The sequence below is a fragment of the Bolinopsis microptera genome, chromosome 4 (assembly GCF_026151205.1).
Source record: "Bolinopsis microptera isolate Bmic1 chromosome 4, MBARI_Bmic_1.0, whole genome shotgun sequence".
NCBI classification, from domain to species: domain Eukaryota; kingdom Metazoa; phylum Ctenophora; class Tentaculata; order Lobata; family Bolinopsidae; genus Bolinopsis; species Bolinopsis microptera.
The window spans coordinates 4098393-4121763 of record NC_087075.1 but is presented as its reverse complement, the minus strand read 5'-3'; the positions used below and the strand labels follow the sequence as shown (position 1 = coordinate 4121763).

Here is a 23371-nt window from a genome sequence, read left to right as displayed (position 1 = left end):
TTGTGTAGACTACAATGTTGCTGATTACTTGGTTGCTAAACGAAATTAGTGCTTTCCATACTTACTCTGTGAGATTTGACTCATTCACATAGTATTTCGTTTGTTAGACTCTGGATCAGTATACAGACAATTAACACTTTACCCAGTTACAAAAGCTGGGTCAGTAGATTGCAGTAATCAAAACAAATGCTTTTAATTGTTTCATATTTTTGAAGAAGACAGATTATATCAACAATCAATATTAATTATAGTTAGTTTACGATTCTGTTTGAAATTTATTGAAATTTTTTTTGTAACTGATTATACTGGTAATATTATTTGATTTATGTCTTGGTGCAGCATACAAAATTAACCATCATGTGTTTACTATTTACGTGTTTAATCTTATCCTGTGTTTTATTTCGTGTTAAATCTTATTTTGCACTTGTTTTAACGTAGGATAGATAACAGAAAAGGGGAGGAAGAGAGAAATAGAAGGAGATAGTGAACACCCTTAATTGATATTATATACTGAAAATTAAATGAGAAACTTATTTCTGTTCGCACTGTTAAACAATTAACAAAATTATCAGCTTCGGATATGATATAATATGACAGCACAAAAATCAATTGTACAATATTCGATCTCCTTCCCCCGAAAGGTCCGTTGTTTAGAAAAATAAATTGAATCAACCCAATTAAGTCAAAGCATCAAACGCACCCATTAAGCTAAGAATTTTAAAATAAAACTAACTGAACAAATAAAAACATTGAACAAGTCTCGACAAGGTATCATTTTCGAATTGATACCATAAGTTGTTCTGAACATTTTATAAATGTTTGAAGATGAGCAAGGTCTGAATACAAGCAAATTTTCGAATTGATTCAGCGAGTTGTAAATTTTATGATCGCCGACACTATCTGATTTACAGTTCTTTTAAGCAAGAAGTTTTTTTTTTAATAGTATAAATTTTAAAATCTATTTCCAGGGCCCATTTTGAGAATTAACCCTGCTACCACTTATTACGTCTGGTATAATTGAGTTTTCTGATGATTTCGTTTCTTTCTTTTTATCTGAGCTATAACATTTTCTGGAACCCTCTCCTTTTGTTGTAGATATGGTGAAACGTCACTAAACATTATCATAATAAAGACATTAGCTTGTAATTGTATTTTCAAATATAAAATCACCATTTTGATGATGTCACGTCTAACCATTCTGATAATTTCTGTATTACAGAACATAGTATAATCGTTTTTTTGTGCAATTTTAGGTTAGGTACAGTCATAAAAGTAAATGAATAACTAAACAAATATTTTGATTAGTTTCGAGCTCAAGATCAAAAACTATATTTTTGCATCATCCGCGCAGTGCATTGCAAATAAATCATAACAAGGCGACTATTTTGATAAGAATGGCGCACATTTTGTTAACGCGGTGATTATTTTCGTAACACAACAATGTTGCAATCCGGGAAGGGCTATATATTATACTATATTGTTAATTCAGCTGTGCTCTTTATTTGGCAACTCTTTATAATACTATTTAGTTTTTGATAGAACAAGCGACAGATTTGAAACTATGTTATTTGTTTCGTCCCACGTGTGACTCAGTGAGGGTAAGAAGATCAGTTTGCAGATCACATTCACGCCCATCTGGTGAGATATAGTGTCCTAACATTTATTTTCCTCAGTTATATCCAATATAGCATCTTGTCCGTTTGTTATGATTTAATAATTATTCTGCAACACACTTCAATAAAGAACTTACTAGAAATATGGGCACAATTTGGTGCAGAATAAAAACTAGAGTGTTGTCTGTCTTAACAATAACCAATAAATATAAAAATTGTAAACCATTATAAATCAAATATAAACAGGATCAAATATAGTAAAATCATTTGGTGCAAAACGTGACTCACAGCAATAGAAAATCAAAACAGATAAAATATAAACCCCTAAAAGTCAGTCTCAAAAAATTGTAAATTGTAAAACTCTATAGTTGATTCATCAGGTCTGTTGAATGCTCAAACAGGAGTTGGAAATGTTCATTCCTCCTCCTCCAAAATAGCTAGGTCGGGGTCGATGTTTTCTGGATATTCAGTTATGAACGGGGCAATCACGTCGCAAATCTCGAGCTGAAGTGTTATATAAACATTAATTCAATCATCAAAAACCATAATATCAACATAATATATGGACATTAATTACATTGAAAATTATAGATAGATTACAAACTTGATGTTATTGTGCAAGAAATTAGAAATAACATACAAATTCTGCTATTCACAGTTTTTACTTTATTCATTATTACATCAGCTATTATGCCTGAGTGAAGAAACAACAAATAAATTAAAATATACCTTATCGAAATCAGACGACAAATTCCTTATGAACTTCCTCGGTATCTTTCCATCGGACTTTCTTACCAAGAAATATTCCTGTGAGAGATGTGGTATAACGAAACAGTGGACATCCTTATAATATGATAGTGTTACCATGACAACATTACCTTAAATGGTAGTGTTACCATGCCAACATTACCTTATATGGTAGTGTTACCATGACAACATTACCTTATATGGTAGTGTTACCATGACAACATTACCTTATATGGTAGGGTTACTATGACAACATTACCTTATATGGTAGTGTTACCATGACAACATTACCTTATAATTATATGGTAGTGTTACCATGACAACAATACCTTATATGGTAGTGTCACCATGACAACATTACCTTATATGGTAGTGTCACTATGGCAACATTACCTTATATGGTAGTGTCACCATGACAACATTACCTTATATGGTAGAGTTACCATGGCATTACTCGAGAGATGCAATATAAGGAATCACTATCAGTGGACATCCTTATTTTCTTATTTATCATATTTGCATATTTATCATATTTGCATCCCATTACCTCAAAAACAATGCCAATAATTCTTACTAAAATTAAGCAGACCAACTAAATTTAACTAAACTAACATCTTTTCTGATGAACATGATGAACTTCTCAAAGTAGGAAGGAGTCACAGCATCTATTGGAGATGACCCCATGCTATCCAGGTAGTCCCACTTGTCCACGGTGTCGTAGTAAGACTGGAACGTCATCTTAGATTTACTAATGGTTTCTCTGTACCACCTACCTACTTCTTCACGGGCAAACAACATGATACTGTTCCTGTCGAACCTGTGATATTTGAGTGGTTATATTTTATTCAAATTTGTAGATTTGTTAAGAAGGTGCCCTGAAGGAGGTTCTGGAAGTAAAGTTTAATAAGCTCAGTTTCAAGTTTTGCAATGAAAAGTATTAAAATGGTACTTTATAAAACCAATCCATATTAATTAATTCATTTTATTATTATTAATTTATTTATTACTCACACAGTAGCTCCACGGAGAACATTGGTAGTTTTAAAAAGGCTCTTCAGCTTCTTGGGTTTACCCCCGCTCTTTTTACCGCGCTCCTTCAGTTTACCATCCTCTATGGAGCTTCTCTTTCCTGAAGTGCATTGTTTTTATACACTGAATAGTTCCACGCTGCTCGGGATTAATATCTCTAGTGTAACCTCATTAAAATACAATATCGGTGGTCCGTGGTATATATAAGTATATAGATTAGGTAGGAGCAACAACAAATAAGTAATAATTTACCCCTGACTTTCCATTCGTACACCTCCTGATCATCGATGAAGTAAATCATTTTCCTGTCATAAGGATTTGTTACGACTGCTGAGAAGGATTGCGGAATCTGAAATTGTCACAGCTTATGAAATATGACATCAGTTTAAATTGTTCGCAATCTAATGAACGCATGCACTGTATTATGAGAGTGTCTACACTCTACATAATAAATAGATAAATTGTATTGGTAACTGATTCTTATAATCGTGTATTAAGGGATCCCTTGTGAAGTATCATTACACTACTGACCCCCTCGAAGTTGTCTGCAATGTCTTTAGGGTACCCAGGTTGCAGGGTGGGTCTGGAGTTTGTGTAGAAATATTTGAAATATTTAGCGTTACCAAATATGTAGAGGAAGTTACCGCGTCTTATTGCACCCCTGCGAGACAGTGACCAATGTTAATTACAGAGACAGGTGCGTCATTTGTCATGTAATGTGTATATAAATTATCTGTTTCAAACAGTTTGATTGACCTCCCCCCCCCCCCTTATAATTATAAGATTGTATGTTCCATAATTCATGTACCCCTCCTCCAACCCCCCAGCAATTTGACCTGATGTAGTTCTGACAAGGAGCGAATGTAGGCATCACAGTGTTGGGTTGGGTGACTATCTCCGGTGTTGGTGTTGGTGTTGGTGTGGTTACCTCTTTAAAGTCTTCTTCTCTCTGAGGGTATTACTGTGTACAAAAACAACAACAAGAGATCAGGGAGATACCATAACTTCTTTAAAATACGAGTACCACACTGGTGAGATATTTCCATGTCCCCTAGTTGCCTGGTTACCTTGTTACCTGGTTACCTGGTTACCTGGTTACCTGGTTACCTGGTTACCTGGTTACCTGGTTACCTGGTTACCTGGTTACCTGGTTACCTGGTTACCTGGTTACCTGGTTACCTGGTTACCTGGTTACCTGGTTACCTGGTTACCTGGTTACTTGGTTACCTGGTTACCTGTTTACCTGGTTTACTGGAGAAGATGGCCTGTGTTAGAGCTAAACATGTGGTATTACCTTTTCACAGACGTAGTGCTCTGTCTTGGCTTTCTTTATATTCGCACAATGAACAAACTCCCACTTTGCGCTACCGCTGTACGCAGCTGTAAAGTTACTAGAGTTACTAAGCTTAGTGCTTACTAAGGTTACTTAGGTTACTAAGCTTAGTGCTTACTGAGGTTACTTAGGTTACTGCGGCAGTGTGGTGACTAAGGTAACTAAGGTTACTAGGTTACTAAGGTTACCACTGTACGCAGCTGCAAATAATTAGAAAGTAAGAAATTAAAAATATATCTTTTTGCTTCTAAATTTCAATAAATATAATTGTATATGGCTCAACGTTGGATGGCCTTAAAAGCTTAAAGTTAAAACATAAATGCAGCTCAAAATCTTTAACAGAGTTTGAAAAGAGTTTTCTTTATAAATCAAACAATAAACTCACTAGCTCGAAGACACCTAGTTGAGGAAGGGTCCATCTGTTTAGCTTTATTAATCTCAGGGAACCAGTCAAACGACTCGCCACTCACCCACTCATCTTCAGAGGATTTCCTCCTGAGCACATCATGTTGTTAATATAATCAGTCTACACTCCGCCCCCCCCCCCCCCCCCCCCCCCCAACCTTCATCTTTTACACAACTTTGTAACCGTCTTATTAAAAAGTAATAATTCAAAACATTTTGGTGAATTACAACAATTATCTCACCCTATCCAATAAGGTGATCGTCCATTAGCAACTGTTGCGAGTATGTACACGTTTAACGGACCATTCCTTACTGTTGCTAGCCCTGCACCTGGGTAAAGTGTGATTAGTTCATCCATGAACATATTAACTGACATTGTATATTATATGATTTGACCAAAACCCATAATCATGGGTAGAGTGGACCGCTGGTTACCTGGTTACCTGGTTACCTGGTTACCTGGTTACCTGTTTACCTGGTTACTAACCTATATCTTCACACTCGGTTTGTGCATCATCCCAGGTAATTCCTGCTGACATTGTGTGAGCAATGTAACACATTCCCTCAAATCTGTGCCAATCATCAGGACAGTTTGAAGGTCCTGCAGATACAAGAGGATATTAATAACTTCATACAGGGAGAATAATACTGGATACAAGAGATGATTACTTACAGCTAGGGGGGGGGGGGGGGGGGGGGGGGGGGGGGTAACAGGGGGGGAGGGGGGTAACAGGGAGGGTCTTGTATTGTAGGTTGAACTTTATCATGACAGTACCTCTAATATAATCTTAAACAAAAATCTCAGAATGTCTGTCTGTCTGTCTGTCTGTCTGTCTGTCTGTCTGTCTGTCTGTCTGTCTGTCTGTCTGTCTGTCTGTCTGTCTGTCTGTCTGTCTGTCTGTCTGTCTGTCTGTCTGTCTGTCTGTCTGTCTGTCTGTCTGTCTGTCTGTCTGTCTGTCTGTCTGTCTGTCTGTCTGTCTGTCTGTCTGTCTGTCTGTCTGTCTGTCTGTCTGTCTGTCTGTCTGTCTGTCTGTCTGTCTGTCTGTCTGTCTGTCTGTCTGTCTGTCTGTCTGTCTGTCTGTCTGTCTGTCTGTCTGTCTGTCTGTCTGTCTGTCTGTCTGTCTGTCTGTCTGTCTGTCTGTCTGTCTGTCTGTCTGTCTGTCTGTCTGTCTGTCTGTCTGTCTGTCTGTCTGTCTGTCTGTCTGTCTGTCTGTCTGTCTGTCTGTCTGTCTGTCTGTCTGTCTGTCTGTCTGTCTGTCTGTCTGTCTGTCTGTCTGTCTGTCTGTCTGTCTGTCTGTCTGTCTGTCTGTCTGTCTGTCTGTCTGTCTGTCTGTCTGTCTGTCTGTCTGTCTGTGTGTCTGTCTGTCTGTCTGTCTGTCTGTCTGTCTGTCTGTCTGTGCGCGTGTAATTTCCGAGCGGCTTAATCAAGAAAACGGTAAGAGTTACCTACGGGACTGGTTTTTTTCGGTATAGTTTCGACAAAACTCTGACGAAGCCAAATGAATAAGGTTTTTCAAATTGGTCGGTGGTAAGTGGTTTAATTGATGGTTATGTACCACAAATGTGACATAAAATGGCTTTCTTTTTCTCCCTCCTCGCTCTCTCTCCCATTACTGCATATTATGTAGCGTTGGTGCATGATCATAATTAGGTTAGCCACAAGATAATACTATAGGCTTATTATATATATATATTAGGGGGATTGCACTTATTGCAGTCTGTTTGGACTGCAGAGAGAGTTCATACTTTCATACGACAATGTTATGCGTGTTTTCAAATAAATAGGCGGGTGTGGTGCGGAGTTAACAAGGGTTAATTTCTAAAACGATTCAAATAAAAAATGGAAAGCGGTTCAAGGTACGGTGTAATAGTCGTGGTACAGGGTGTATGGACCTTATGATCATGGAATGTGGTGCCTAATAATTATGTTAAATACTATAATTGGATATGTGATGGCACTCCGAATAGAATTGCTCACCTAATGCGGGTTTTGACTCAGCGGGTAATTACTCCTACCCTTTTTAACTGCGGCAGTGAAATTCCGGCTGAATGCCAGGTTACACTAGTAAACTAATAATAACGTATAATCTGCTTTACAAATGTGCACTCACCCTGATCAGCGAACAGTAGCTTAACAGCCAGAATGTCTGAGTCATGTAACCCTCCGTTGTAATCTCTGAGATTTAACAAACTCTTTAACTTGTTGTATGCTCCTTTATAATAATAGTTATAATAAAACTTTAAATGGAAATTTTTGTTTTGTTTAGCCCTTTTTACTGATTCTTGCAGCTATTATTTTCATTGACTTTGTAACTCACTCTGGTATGGTGGTGGAGTCGAAAATAGAAAGCATCACCGAATCATCTACACTAGAGTGTCTCAACCCTGTAGAATATCAATAAGCTTATGAGAAAGAGCTAACAATTGGCTTGTGAAACATAATATATCCATTATTATCCACGGATTAAGGTGTAAAGGCTTTTTAAAATCAATGTATGCAAAGGATATTATGGTTGGTAATATTACCCCTCACATTGCTAAATGGAACTAGAAAAGTCCTATCCCTCGTAGCCTTGAACAGAATCAATTACCACGTTGATATGTACCCTGGACCTTGGCAGGCGGCATACAAGCAGGGTCGCAGTTGTGCTGACCTGGTATGGTCTCAGAGAATGTTGACATCAATGGTTACCAGGCGCGAGTTTGAGTATAGTAAAATCAACATTGACATGACCGCTGCGTTTAATACTATCCGCAGACAGACCATCATCAACCTCCTCATTGATGCAGGGTGCTCTAGAGACGACATTCGCCTAGTTCAGTACCTCCTCTCAAATACAAAGCTCAAGGTGACGGTCAACAGATCTGAGTCTGGTGAATTTGTGATTAATATTGGCGCTTACCAGGGAGACAGTCTGGCAGGTAAAGTGTTTACATTGACCCTTGCCGGTGCCCTGAATCACATCAGAGCCGTGATCAGTGTCACGATTCCTAGACCGAACCCCCCAGTCTCTGATAGCGGCCTCCCGTTAGAGTCCGCCTATGCTGACGATGCTGAGCTTCTGAGTGAAGATGGTCAGAGCCTGGTGAAGATACTAGAGATTGCCAGTGATATACTAAAGGATTGGAGTCTCTTTGTTAACGAATCAAAGACGGTGTTTACAAGAGTGTATTTGGCAGATACAGATGCTTTAGATGCCCATGGCAATAAAATTAGAGGAGATGAAGAGTGGCGAGAGTCAGTGCTATTAGGATCAAAGCTCTGCTCAGAAAGAGATATTGTCAACAGACGCAACAAAGCCAATGTTGCCTTCTACACCTACAAGAAAGTCTGGTTGAATAGTTCTGTTCAGATCAGTGAGAGTAGAAAGCTGAAGCTGTACGAAGCTCTTGTCACTTCAGTGTTGTTGTATAACTGTAGCAGCTGGGCTGCTCCTGAAACCGTAATGGCATCTGTCGACGTTCTTCAAAGGAAGCATCTGAGACAGATAATCAACACCTATTGGCCTACGGTTATCAGTAACGAGAATTTATATAAGAGATGTAATGTCAGACCCCTTACTGAAAGGATCAAGAAAGCAAGATGGAAGATGCTTGGGCACGTTCTCAGAAGCGGTGATGACACTCCCGCCTTCTTATCTTTCAGATTTGCATATTTAGGATGTTTTGACTACAAAGGAAGGAGGGGCAGACCTCGTTCAAATTTATTTGATTTATTATTAAAAGACATTATGACAAAACAAATTATTGTGATTGTAAATAAAAGATTTAGTTTAAGTAATTTCAACGATTTAGTGTACAAAGCTCATGATAGACGTCTTTGGAGAAGTTATGGGTGAGTCGAGACTACTCGGCCACTCGATTTTATGATTTAATTTCTATTATCTTGTGTTTGCTGTAAATAGTTGATTAATAATAATAATAATATTACCCCCTAAAACGTAATCTACTTCAAGTTGAATAAATATTGGACACTGTTAATTCATGAAATATGATAATAAATCGAGACGCTCAGAATATTGTAAATGTGACCGATTACAATTCAAATGTTTGGGATATAAGCGTAGTCATGGCATTTAATCAAGCGTGATAAAAATGTTAATATTTTGAAATTGAATATCCCTCAGAAGGTTAAAGTATTATAAAATAAATCCATATAATTAAATCACAACTAAGAAACGTTATATTCGGCAGGTATTACAGTCATGGTTGGCTCGTGGCTGTGTGTTACAAACTTTTAAAACATAACAGCGCTAGACGAACTTTGGAGAGATTATCACAACATCGCACTAACAGCACCGGCAAACTGTGGGTAACTTGTAATTACTGGCTATTAGTATTAGTTAGATGTAATTAATAAAACCAGACATGTTTAACATCTCCACAGGTATTTTTAACCGTATTGTTCACATATAAATAATCATTGCATACAAAACATTAAAATACTATGTACTCTTAATAAACATGTTCATTAATTAGATCTTAATAAACATGTTCATTTCGTAGTGGAACAGCAATACTAAGGTAAATGGGACTACCGCAGTAGTCCCATTACCTTAGTATTGCTGTTCCACTACGAAAGAAATACTCCCGATAACACTCAACCTCTGCCTGATCCAGAGGATATCACCATTTTACCTTCACACAGACATCGAACGCTGTAAGAAGATGACGATCAGACCTCATTAAACATGTTCATTAATTAAATCTTAATAAACGTCCGAAGACCAGAGATCACGCACTCAGCGTTTCCCTTCCTTTCCATCCCTCACTCTCCAAACCTATCTCCAAGATACTCGGACAACACGACATCAAAGTGACCCACTCATCAGCCACTACTCTCCGCAACCTCCTCACCAAGACGAAGACCACACCCCCCACTCAACTCACTCCCAACACCATCTACGAGATATCCTGCTCACAATGTCCCTCCAAGTACACTGGACAGACCTACAGACCCCTCATCCAACGAATGAAAGAACACGAACGATGCTACAGAGTACAGACTCAACAATGCCTTCGACGAAACCACAGACAGGATCAAATCCGCCCCGCCCATCATGCCCTGACCACTGGACATTCTCCTGGAACAACATAGAAGTCCTAAAATCCCTCACAACACGATCTCAACTTGACCTGACAGAACACGCCGCTAAAATTTTAGGGCACGAACAGAACTGATCGTGCCCCCAAATGTAGCTCACTATTGGACCCAATCCTTCCCAAGATTGCTTCATCTCTATAAATACCAGGCCATCTGGCAAAGTGGCATTTCCTTTATATTACATCCGCCTCAGAAGCCTAGTTTTTTAATTTGAATGTTATTGTATTGTAAACTTAACACTTGACACCACTCCATAATATATGATCACCCCTTCACAACATCATCCCCAGCTGATAGTACAGACAGATCCGTCTGAAAAAATCGATTTGCTGACACACGAAGCTTTCAGAGGATTTTTGACGTTTTTGAGTCCCATTAGGTGTCCTTTATGGCTGACCAACTTTTCCAAACTTTTCCACTTGTCTTAAGGCCACTTTTTGCCACTTTACCACTTTTTACCACCTTTCTTGTTTGTCGAATATCTTTAGTTGTGAACATCGTAAAAGGTTGCGGATCAATCGAGTGTGTTCATATTATCAGGAAGAAAAACTTTTGTTCAAACAATTTTTACGTCAGATAATAAGTTAATTGGATAATTATCAATTAACTAATTAGCAAAATTCTAAAAAATTTTTATTGGCTCAAAATGATCGCAATAGCTTAAAACACGGAGAAAAGTAGTTTTTAGAAAAAGTTTGAAAATTTTTCACTTACATTTTTTTTCGAGACTTGAAAAAAAATTTCAAAAATTCAAAATATTTTTTCCGCCAAAAGTGATCAAACCGCATGAAACACGGAGAAAAATGCCTTTCAAAAAAACTTAGTGAATTTTTCGTTTCAAGAATACTTAAATAGCCAATATTTGTATTTGGAGTTCAGTAAATCTCGGCAGATTTTATTAATCAGGAATTACTAAGTGAAGAGGTCTGAAACTGAAAAACGTTAACCATACGATCGCGCGGCGATATAAGAGTTTCATAAACTAATTTTCGCAGAAACTGCACCAATGGCACAGTCAAGATCGAAACGATAGCCTGCTGTACTGTCATTTTATTGATTTCAATGATGAATCAGTGGGGTTAAGATAATCACATTTGTAATAAATAAACATCTCTGTACCGTCAATTGTGCTAATCTAAACCAGCCTACCTGTATTACCAGACCTCTTCTTTTCCTCGACAATCAAACCAAGTTGTTCATATCGCATTTGGTGGGTGATGTAAGTAATAATACATATCGTGATTGTATTCGATCACAATACGACACAATGCAATACGTGTATATTATATTATGGCCCTTAATGAGGTATATGAAACGTTCTATACCGTACACTTCTCGTTTCTCCTGTGAGAGGCCCAGTATGGAGAGGTTTTACAGTTTAGCACGAAACCGTCTACTTGGCCTCATGGCTCTTTGACAGCTCAAAGAAGGCAAGAAAAGACCAGAAAGCTTAAAATTTCAACTCGCTCTTTTCAATGCTCTTCGATCTGTCCCACATTAATCCTGAGCTGATCATCATGGCCCCGAATATCCTACGGGAAGAACCTGTATTTTTACCTCACGACGTCCGGATTTCAAATCAACACCCTCAATAACATTAACAATCCTTCCTGATCAGAATCTGTCTCTATTAGCAATTTCCAAAATATCCTGACTCTCGTGGAGCATTTCACTGAATTAATTATTACCGGTTCTTTACTACCCCTTGCCCGTCACTCGTATCTACATCTTACCCTTGCCAGTATGTTACTCTTGCTGATTTTACGTTTAGCTGACCCTGACGATGACATATGGGGGTGATTTGAGGTAACCACCGATCCAGCATAGTAAATGAAGCGGTATGCAGAACAATACAAAACAAGTCACAGTTGATGTTGGAAGGTGTATTTACACTTGCTTCCTGGACCTGGCTGTTCCTTAGTATCCCTGATCTGTTCTTGCCTTCTTCGAACTGTAAATGAGCCATGAGGTCAAGTATACGTTTTCTTGATAAACTTTAAAACGTCTCTATACCGGGTTTCTCACGGTATAAAGCGTTACATAAACCTCATAAGTCATTAAGAGCCATATAATATACACGTATTGTGTCGTAGTCTGATTGAATACAGCTCGATATATATATATTAGTTTCAATACTTTCAACATTACTATATAACAAATAATTTGAATGACAGGATGGATTACTGAGGGCACTGTGTTAAGGTGATTTAAGTGGGTCCCAATCCCCACCGACCATTCTTCTTTGTGTCATGAATACTTGCTTCATCATCTCCTTTTAATAAAAATAACGGTGTCTTTATTGACTAAGCGCATTACTACTTACATCACCCACCAAATGCGATATGAACAACTTGGTTTGATTGTCGAGGAAAAGAAGAGGTCTGGTAATACAGGTAGGCTGGTTTAGATTAGCACAATTGACGGTACAGAGATGTTTATTTATTACAAATGTGATTATCTTAACCCCACTGATTCATCATTGAAATCAATAAAATGACAGTACAGCAGGCTATCGTTTCGATCTTGACTGTGCCATTGGTGCAGTTTCTGCGAAAATTAGTTTATGAAACTCTTATATCGCCGCGCGATCGTATGGTTAACGTTTTTCAGTTTCAGACCTCTTCACTTAGTAATTCCTGATTAATAAAATCTGCCGAGATTTACTGAACTCCAAATACAAATATTGGCTATTTAAGTATTCTTGAAACGAAAAATTCACTAAGTTTTTTTGAAAGGCATTTTTCTCCGTGTTTCATGCGGTTTGATCACTTTTGGCGGAAAAAATATTTTGAATTTTTGAAATTTTTTTTCAAGTCTCGAAAAAAAATGTAAGTGAAAAATTTTCAAACTTTTTCTAAAAACTACTTTTCTCCGTGTTTTAAGCTATTGCGATCATTTTGAGCCAATAAAAATTTTTTAGAATTTTGCTAATTAGTTAATTGATAATTATCCAATTAACTTATTATCTGACGTAAAAATTGTTTGAACAAAAGTTTTTCTTCCTGATAATATGAACACACTCGATTGATCCGCAACCTTTTACGATGTTCACAACTAAAGATATTCGACAAATAAGAAAGGTGGTAAAAAGTGGTAAAGTGGCAAAAAGTGGCCTTAAGACAAGTGGAAAAGTTTGGAAAAGTTGGTCAGCCATAAAGGACAACTAATGGGACTCAAAAACGTCAAAAATCCTCTGAAAGCTTCGTGTGTCAGCAAATCGATTTTTTCAGACGGATCTGTCTGTACTATGAAGACGATTTACACATGTATTTTGAAAGCTCCTGCTAAAACAAATTTTTCGTATCACTTATAAGTTTTAAATAATCCCCCTCCAGGTACATATATTCATTATACGCTATAAATTATCCATTATCAGATTATCCAGTTCGTTTGAGGGAGTATAAATAAAAGTGATTAATAATATATAGGTAATTCATAATTAATGAATAATTAGTGATAACTATAAGTAAATGATAACGTAATAACCATACCAAGGTAATGTCCCAGCTCGTGGACGGTAACGTAAATGAAATCCACTTTGTCCTCTGCACTAACGTCCCAAACTCTGTTTGCTCTGTAGTGAACCTGAACTTAATATAGTCATTGAAAATTACTATTATCTAAGAGTGATCCCATCGTCTGCCATATTACATATATTTTTAGATCATGAATACGATGTTGTAACATTGAAAAGTTGAGTAATTCCTTTCCTGATAAGAGCATTTTTCCTTGTCGCATCAAACGGGATCAATACACATTTGCACAAGAATACATCGCAACCATGCGACTCACAAACAATATTCCAATCCGGATTTTACATATTTTACATATATATTTTTTAAATGAGCACTTGAATTGGAGTCAAGTTGGAGGGTTTGAAACGGCACAATTAATTTGTAAAGATGTAGATGAGTTTTGTAATTTTGTTCATATTGGCAATGGTCTATAGATTTCACTATAATATTAAAAAAAGTGTCTGTTTCTCGGGTTCAAGTGCTCTACTAAACAAATAGGATCTTTTTATAAGCGTAACAAAGTAAACTATGTTATTATTGACCAACTAAACGTTTCATGTGGATGTGTGAACAACAATCTTCAGGGACATAATTACAATTAAAATAGCAAACATGTTTGCTATTTTAATTGTCTTTATGTCCCTGAATATTGATGTCACTATAATATATAAAGGCATAACTTACACTGCCATGATATTCACTAGAAGGGAAGGGAGCATGAGCAAGTTCGTCTCCATCAAAAGTATAATCATTGTGTTCATCTGCAACGAACTCTAACTTAGCATCTGGATTCTTACTAGTCTGAGAGGTAATGCATTAATTTTAATAATATAGGTAATAATTATAATTTGTATAATTTGTAAAGTTCGTAGATTCCTCTACAGGGTCATCGAATAGTTCGACCGCCCTTGTTTTACAGTACACTACAATGTAGATGTTCTGAAGGAGTATCCTAAGATTCTTGATATTTTGGCACACATTCATTGAGTACATTTATTTTACTTACGGTGTTTTTAGCATACATAAACGGATTCTAAATGAGAATGGGGAAATCCTCACTACTTCTGTAGCTTTGGTTAAATTACGCTGTAAAAGTATCATCCTGGGATCTCAATCCATCAACAATAATAACACCTGGACTTACCACAACTTTCACATCGCCCCTCACTCAATCACAGACCAAACCATTTCATCACTCACTCACCAAATTGCCGACCCAATATCTATTGAAGTGGCGAAAATTTTCTAGACAAATGATATTTCGATATTATTGCTGCAGCAGATACAAATACCAACATTATTATATTCCCAAACGTTTGAACCTTTAAATTAACTAGGAAAGTCAATCCTCAACTTGACTTTTACTGTTTTAAACAGATATGATGATATTAACTTAATTTATTATTATTATTATTATTATTTTTTTTTACATACTCCTTCTTAGTGTGGTGACTTGGGGTCCATAAATATAACAATACAAGCTGATAAACCAAAAAGAACAACTGGGGTAGGTAGGTAGCCCTGGTGGGTGCGTAAACTTTACGGTCTGCTCTCTCCAAGATCAGCCTGCTTCTCCATTTTACCGTGAAGCCTAATTTCTAGTTTTTATAAAATATACAATGCAAGTGCAGGTTTACTAATCTTAATCTACTTAACAACTCAATAGCCCAAGTCACCATACCCGTAGTATATTCCATGGTAATAGAAGAGCTTTAAAGTTTTTCAAATTGTTGCTATAATTGATTTAAATAAAAATTTGTTGTTTTCTTGAAAATTTGTTGTTTTCTTTATAATATACTATAAGAATTAGAAATGGGGTTCTAAAATAATAATGCTCGACTCATAATACTGAATGAGAGTCTCCTAATTTAATTCTAGTAAATTACTGATAAGAACTAGATAAGTAGATACTCACAGTACGGATAAAGGTCACAGCAGGCCCTATTGCATTGCTCCACGATTCAAAAGCAATATCAACCCCATCATTAGCGAATGGCATGCTTTGCCCTGATGGCTTGTTTATCAGATTGTAGGTAAACTCAGTTTTATCTGACAGGTCTAGTGTTCCTTTTGGAGTTGCTGCCCTTTTCCTCCTTCTGTTTGACTCATGGGAACTCCTGAACTCTCCCACTCTTTCTGTAATGATACCACATCAAATTGGTAATAAATTTAACTTTTTAAATTTGACTTTCGTTTTATTTAATTGTTACAGTTAATTGCCTGTTTAAGTTTTATTTATCTATTGGTCCAAGGAAGTCCCACTATCAACATATTTGATATGTTCCGTTTTTTTGAAAATGTATGTTTTTGTACAGGAATATAACAAGTAAAATAAAAAGGGGGCTATGGGAAAATTACACCTATACTTAATGCAAATCACACCTATACTTAATGCAAATCACACATATACTTAATGCAAATCACAATTAATATACAATTTACTTAATGCAAATCTAACTGACCGTGAAGCGAGCTGAAAATGGAGCTTACCTTTAAGATTATCAGTTCCTTCAAATTCTATAGCAGATAAGATTATTTCTGCAGATTTTTCATCAAGGTTGCCATCACTGTCAAAGTTAATGTCAGGGACTGAACACCGAGCATGGCTCATCTTTATGAAGATGTCTACGTTAGTTGCACTGTGAAGGGTGTGTTTGTATAAACTATAAGGTATTATCATTTTTGATATTTTGTTTGCACAAAACAAGCTAATTAAATAGAAGTTTGGAGGAAAGAACTAAAACCTCTACATTTACCCTCATTGTTTATATACAAGATTGGGTTCTATAAAAATTTTAAAAGCACTAAATTTCACATATTTTCTAGAATTTAACTACCTTACTCGGGATTATTACGACGGGTTTATTAACGACCGGTTAAAATATGGTTCTGGAAAAATATGGCGAAATTGCTCAAAACCCACCACATTTTCCCGGTCGCCATTTTACCGGTGTCCAACCTTTCAATTTTAGATTCAAAAATTTTGTCTCAGATGTAAATTTCCTTATTAGAGATAAGCAAGTTTAGAAATTTCCGCATTGCTAAAACTTGTGAAACAAGTCGAATTATCAATAATTGTTGAAAGTAGACAGAAATAATGACTCGTGGTTAATCAAACTAGATGGAAAATAATTTTTAGCATTTGAAGCGTAACAACCAGATCGATATCTTACTATATATAAAGCGAGACGATATATATATATTTATCTGTGCCATTTTACTGACACCACGGCATCAACTTTAACGCGAATTTCTGCAAAAACCGTCAAAGATATACAACTGAATCTTTTTTGACTTGGTCAAATGCTTTAATGGCCTCCAAATCAGCATGAAAAAATAAAAAATTGGCCAAGAAATAGGAGTTTTAGAGCCCAAAATTTGGTACCCCAAGTGGTGTCAAAAACGCGAATTAAATAGGTAATAATTTTTTAGTCTCTTGAGTCTTGACACCAAGATAAAGGGAGAGCTGTTTAGTCTTCCAATAAGTTGTAATCATCTTCGTTATCTTCATCTGGATCATCCCTTTCATCAGTTTTAATTAATTCAAGTTTTAATTTAACTGTTACTTTTACTTTGAGTCCTATTTCATTATGTAGAGTTAGTCAATACCTAAGAAATTAAAAATTGGCCTATTTAAATCAAATTTGACAATAAGGATATATGACAAGAATTGGGCAAATAGGTGAATTTTTTGCAATTTTAGCCAAATGAAGTCGAAAAACCTACAACAAGTGTCCCAATAGTCTTCTTTAGTGAATATAAGACAACGATTAAAATATGAGCACCCATACCCCTTGGGAACCCTAAAAGCTGAGTAGGCGGGTTTATTAACGACCGGTGAAAATGTGGTTCGGGAAAAATATGGCGAAATCACCCTAAACCCACCACTTTATCCCGGTCATAATAATCCCGAGTAAGGTAACAAATTTCACACATTTCCTAGAATGATACTGACTGGGTAAATCTCTGGAATGTAATCACAGAAGCCAGTATCTCAGCAGAGCGGATAGTATCATCTGAGTCAGAACAAGACTTCATCACCTTCAACACCCCCTTAACGTACCCGTACTTTGTTAAATAACCCTGTAGAATAATAACAATCATACCTGGTTACCTGGTTACCTGGTTACCTGGTTACCTGGTTACCTGGTTACCTGGTTACCTGGTTACCTGGTTACCTGGTTACCTGGTTACCTGGTTACCTGGTTACCTGGTTACCTGGTTACCTGGTTACCTGGTTACCTGGTTACCTGGTTACCTGGTTACCTGGTTACCTGGTTACCTGGTTACCTGGTTACCTGGTTACCTGGTTACCTGGTTACCTGGTTACCTGGTTACCTGGTTACCTGGTTACCTGGTTACCTGGTTACCTGGTTACCTGGTTACCTGGTTACCTGGTTACCTGGTTACCTGGTTACCTGGTTACCTGGTTACCTGGTTACCTGGTTACCTGGTTACCTGGTTACCTGGTTACCTGGTTACCTGGTTACCTGGTTACCTGGTTACCTGGTTACCTGGTTACCTGGTTACCTGGTTACCTGGTTACCTGGTTACCTGGTTACCTGGTTACCTGGTTACCTGGTTACCTGGTTACCTGGTTACCTGGTTACCTGGTTACCTGGTTACCTGGTTACCTGGTTACCTGGTTACCTGGTTACCTGGTTACCTGGTTACCTGGTTACCTGGTTACCTGGTTACCTGGTTACCTGGTTACCTGGTTACCTGGTTACCTGGTTACCTGGTTACCTGGTTACCTGGTTACCTGGTTACCTGGTTACCTGGTTACCTGGTTACCTGGTTACCTGGTTACCTGGTTACCTGGTTACCTGGTTACCTGGTTACCTGGTTACCTGGTTACCTGGTTACCTGGTTACCTGGTTACCTGGTTACCTGGTTACCTGGTTACCTGGTTACCTGGTTACCTGGTTACCTGGTTACCTGGTTACCTGGTTACCTGGTTACCTGGTTACCTGGTTACCTGGTTACCTGGTTACCTGGTTACCTGGTTACCTGGTTACCTGGTTACCTGGTTACCTGGTTACCTGGTTACCTGGTTACCTGGTTACCTGGTTACCTGGTTACCTGGTTACCTGGTTACCTGGTTACCTGGTTACCTGGTTACCTGGTTACCTGGTTACCTGGTTACCTGGTTACCTGGTTACCTGGTTACCTGGTTACCTGGTTACCTGGTTACCTGGTTACCTGGTTACCTGGTTACCTGGTTACCTGGTTACCTGGTTACCTGGTTACCTGGTTACCTGGTTACCTGTTTACCTGGTTACCTGGTTACCTGGTTACCTGGTTACCTGGTTACCTGTTTACCTGGTTACCTGGTTACCTGGTTACCTGGTTACCTGGTTACCTGGTTACCTGGTTACCTGGTTACCTGGTTACCTGGTTACCTGGTTACCTGGTTACCTGGTTACCTGGTTACCTGGTTACCTGGTTACCTGGTTACCTGGTTACCTGGTTACCTGGTTACCTGGTTACCTTCACGTACCCGTACTTTGTTAAATAACCATGTAGAATAATAACATTCAGGGTATATTTCATGCATCAGTTAGTAGTTGACCAATGTTGTAGCAGAAACTGTGAAATGCATGACAACAAGTTTCGTGATAATCGGAAGCTAAGTCTCAATTTCGCCATTTTATAGAGTTGAGACACCGGTAATGAACTGCGGAGTGACTAAAATGCTATACAGCAAAAACATAAGCCTTCACAATTATTTATTACTTACAATTGTTTATTACTTACAATTATTTATTACTTACAATTATTGTTTATTATTAAATATTAAACGATTAAGCAACTTTACGAGCTCAGTTCACATCATGCAATATATAAAGAATAACTATTATCAGACTGCATCAATCATTTCTATCATCAACTCCTTCTTGAACAACTACAACTATGGTCTCAGAGAAAACGAAACGGATGAACTCAGCCCTACCCTGCGACCCTATCTGCAAACCTATCAAAGGATGAATATCTTCCAGTCAGACACCACGTTTTCTGACAGTCCCTACTCCCGTCATCTGTTATATCGTAATTGCAGCTAGTCCTTTTTACTCAAACAGAACAGCAGTTGTAAAAAGGTTTCGAGAGTGAGCTTCTGTCCAGAAAGGATGCTGTCTGTTCTGATATATTTTTAATTCTTGCAGGGGGAGCAGCGCCATATCTGGAGACCAGCGATATAGATGCATTCTCTAATTTCGTCTAGTAGTCGACAGAAGAGTACCATGTCAGGAATTGGAATAGTTGTTGTTGTTGTTGATGATGGCAACTGATAATACCTTACCAAGGCACGGAAGCTAAAAGAAAAACTGTGGTCTATTTTTGAAAACGACCCGACATCAAAAAACCTGAATCATGCACTACATCAGCAGAGTGCTTACGAGAAGAAGCAACAGCAGCTCATGATATGCTATGAGAATAAAGCAGCAGCCCAGCTAAAAATAAATCCAAAAGCTTTCTACAGCTATATGAACTCCAAGCGCAAGATTAGGGCTGCAATATCTGGAATCAGAGATGCTAGTGGGGATGAACTCCACTCAGCACATGATATGGCTAACCAACTTGGGATTTTCTTTGAGAGCACGTTTGTAAAGGAGGATCAGGCCTCAATACCTGACCCACTACCCGGAGACAGCGCAAAGGAGACGATTCCTGACCTGAAATTCAATACAAGTGAAGTTCAAGATCAACTTCGTAAAGTTAACATCTGGAAGTCCGTTGGACCTGATGATATACACCCCAAGCTTTTGAAAACACTAGCCGAAAACAAACAGTTTGCTGATTCAGTCACAGCACTGTTCCAAAAATGCTACAACGAGGGAAAGATTCCCGAAATCTGGAAGCAGGCAAATGTCACTGCATTGCATAAAAAGGGGGATAAATCCCAAGCCAGCAATTATCGCCCTATTAGCCTAACGTGCGTTCTTTCCAAGATCTTTGAGAGGTTTTTAAGGAACCATATTCTAGCTCACGTATCCCCCATGATTGTGAATGAACAACACGGTTTCCTACCAAAAAGATCCTGCGTCTCGAACCTACTGGAATGTATGGACATTGTCAGTGAGATACTAGAGAAGGACGGGTCAGCTGATATACTGTATCTCGATTTTCAGAAGGCTTTCGATTCTGTACCACACAAACGATTGCTGAGAAAATTACAATCCTTTGGAATATCTGGCAACACCCTTGCAGTCGTGGAAGACTTTCTAACAGGAAGAACATTTCGCGTCAGGGTTGGATCATCATTTTCTAGAGTGTTTGCTGTAACATCTGGGGTCCCTCAAGGAACCGTGCTGGGCCCCCTGCTCTTCCTGCTCTTCATAAATGATCTCCCTGATGGAATTGAGAGCTTCGTATCACTCTTTGCGGACGATCTTAAGCTAGTAACGAGCACAGCTAAGCACAGTGTTGCACAAGATGATATACTGAAACTCAATGCGTGGGAGAAGGAATGGCTCCTAAGATTCAATGTGAAGGATGGCAAGTGTAAGGTACTACATATTGGGCGTAACAATCCAATGCACGAGTACTTCATGAATGGGGAACGCCTCCCCCAAATGAAGGCAGAAAAGGATCTTGGAGTTCTAACTACCAGAAACTGGACTGGAGTGATCATATAGATAAGTCCGTGAAAAAAGCAAAGTCTGTTATATATAGGCTGGATCAAACGAAGTTTGATCTGCCGTAACAAATTTGTTATGCTAAATGTCTACAGAACTCTAGTTCGACCTCACATCGAATACGCTGTGCAAGTGTGGAATCTACCAGCAGAGCACGGAAACTGGAGGACTATTAAGAAGATAGAAGACGTTCAGAGAGAATTTACACGAATAATCGACGGGATTGGTATCCTACCATACGATGAGAGACTGAGAATCCTCCAGTTAACACTACTGGAGCGCCGTATGAGGGGTGATCTTATTGAAACCTTTAAAATAACGACGGGTAAAGTGGACTATGGACAAGATCTTTTCAGGATATCACGTAGCGGTACCAAGATCCTAAAAGATAAAAGAGGAAATCAGGTCCTCAGTAACCGTGTTGCCAATTACTGGAACAAAGTACCAAGTTCGGTTAAAGAAGCCAGTTCAGTAGACGCATTCAAAGCTCGACTTCAATGTTATAAAAATGAACTGATAGCGAGTGGAGCATCGTCAAAGGGTCACTTCTGGGATCTCAGCGAAACCTTGATGTCAAAAATAAATACATGTGAGCATGATTCATATGCACATTTCATGTCTAATAACCCATTGATTGCTAAATACCGAGGAATCAATGTTTCTTGATTGTTAAATTCAGAACTACATGTTAACGTCCTAAAAATAATTAATCATTAAATGTTCCGGATAGGAACATTTTTCTTTTTGATAATATTGTGCGAACTGCAATAGCGTAGAGTGCAGTTGGGTTTCAAGTTTTGTCGAGATGGCCATGTGGCCATAATCCTATTATTATTATTATTATTATTACCAAAAACGAACGACTTATATTGCACATTTAAATCATATTCATTTTTATCATTGAGTAATATACTACGCTACAATCAATTCTATTTGTAATTAATTATATCCGAGAGACCACATTTGAATCGTAATCAATAGTTTGATCCAGCAATTTACTACGCTACAATTAATGGCAAATTATGCTAGTCCTAACTAATTGCATCCAAGATACCATACATACCATGCAATTTCATAACATTTGCGGTCATATGATCTGCAGTAACCAATCAACTATTCAACTATTCACGAACAAGTACAACTGTTCACGAACACCTGTTTGCGAACAGTTGTTCGCGAACAGGGGTCGGGCTATCTGGAAACTGCCCAATTCCTTATCACTTACAATTGCGCTTTTTGACAAGCTAGTTTCCTGTTCTACAGCTGTTTCCAATATTCTCAGAGTAAGTTGTTTAGTTGGTTCAGGGATATTATCCCTGACTGAAAGTAAGTTATGAAAGGTCTTCTTGGAGGAGTGTTAATAATTAGTTAATAATTAGCCTGTCTAATCTGAATAGTTGACACGTCGTGTTTGATTACAATGAAAATGTGAGATTTACACACGTCTAATTATCAAAATAACTAATTACTTACTGTCAAAGGCTCTACCATACCGTATGCGTACTACACTCTCAATGGGCATGCCGAAAAGCTGCAAATCCATCGCAACTGAATTTACAGGTTATCAATATTAATAAAGATATTAAGTTACTTATATTTGGTTATTTCATCAAGAAATATAACACAACACACTTTCCTTTTAAATACAGAGTGTCTATATATATATTTGAACTTACCCTCATCTATCAAAAGAAGAATAACAGTTCTCGCCCCCATTTAATTGAACTTACCCTCATCAAAAGAAGAATAACAGTCCTCGCCCCCATCGTTCTCGTCCAAACACTTTAGGGAACTTAGTAACGGAAGTGCACTTCCTCCCAAGGTGAGAAGCAGTAAAATTGACAATTGCCTAGCCACTTGTAGCATGCCTAGATTGCAAGTTAGTTAGAACAGTTGGTACATAAATGGTGGCCAATTTAGATCCTCACAATTCTTTTAAAGGTAACTAATAGTTTTACATTTATACGTCGAGTATAAATCAACACAAC

The 23371-nt window shown here is 37.8% G+C and overlaps 1 protein-coding gene across 1 annotated transcript; it reads right to left on the bottom strand.

The window, feature by feature from the left end:
* Positions 1–1799: 1799 nt before the first annotated feature.
* LOC134814426 (uncharacterized) lies at positions 1800–23249 on the bottom strand. The gene is made up of 21 exons (XM_063822536.1): positions 23114–23249; positions 22857–22931; positions 22609–22703; positions 17702–17829; positions 16237–16385; positions 15662–15882; positions 14431–14547; positions 13723–13816; positions 7446–7512; positions 7239–7303; positions 5615–5728; positions 5370–5457; positions 5108–5217; positions 4684–4769; positions 4226–4338; positions 3921–4050; positions 3642–3738; positions 3372–3489; positions 2973–3177; positions 2343–2420; positions 1800–2117 (listed from the first exon to the last, which is right to left on the bottom strand). Exons 1-21 carry the CDS (start codon positions 23247–23249, stop codon positions 2028–2030), a joined length of 2376 nt encoding a protein of 791 aa, XP_063678606.1. The 3' UTR covers positions 1800–2027.
* Between the last annotated feature and the right edge of the window lie 122 nt (positions 23250–23371).

What these genes read in the sequence shown, in the direction of transcription:
- LOC134814426 (XM_063822536.1), bottom strand. Translation starts at nt 23,249, where the DNA reads ATGCTACAAGTGGCTAGGCAATTGTCAATTTTACTGCTTCTCACCTTG. An exon ending in TTATTCTTCTTTTGATGAGG is followed by an intron (nt 22,932 to 23,113) that starts GTAAGTTCAATT and finishes CTGTAAATTCAG; the next exon opens with TTGCGATGGATTTGCAGCTT. An exon ending in CGAGCTGGGACATTACCTTG is followed by an intron (nt 7,513 to 13,722) that starts GTATGGTTATTA and finishes GATATTCTACAG; the next exon opens with GGTTGAGACACTCTAGTGTA.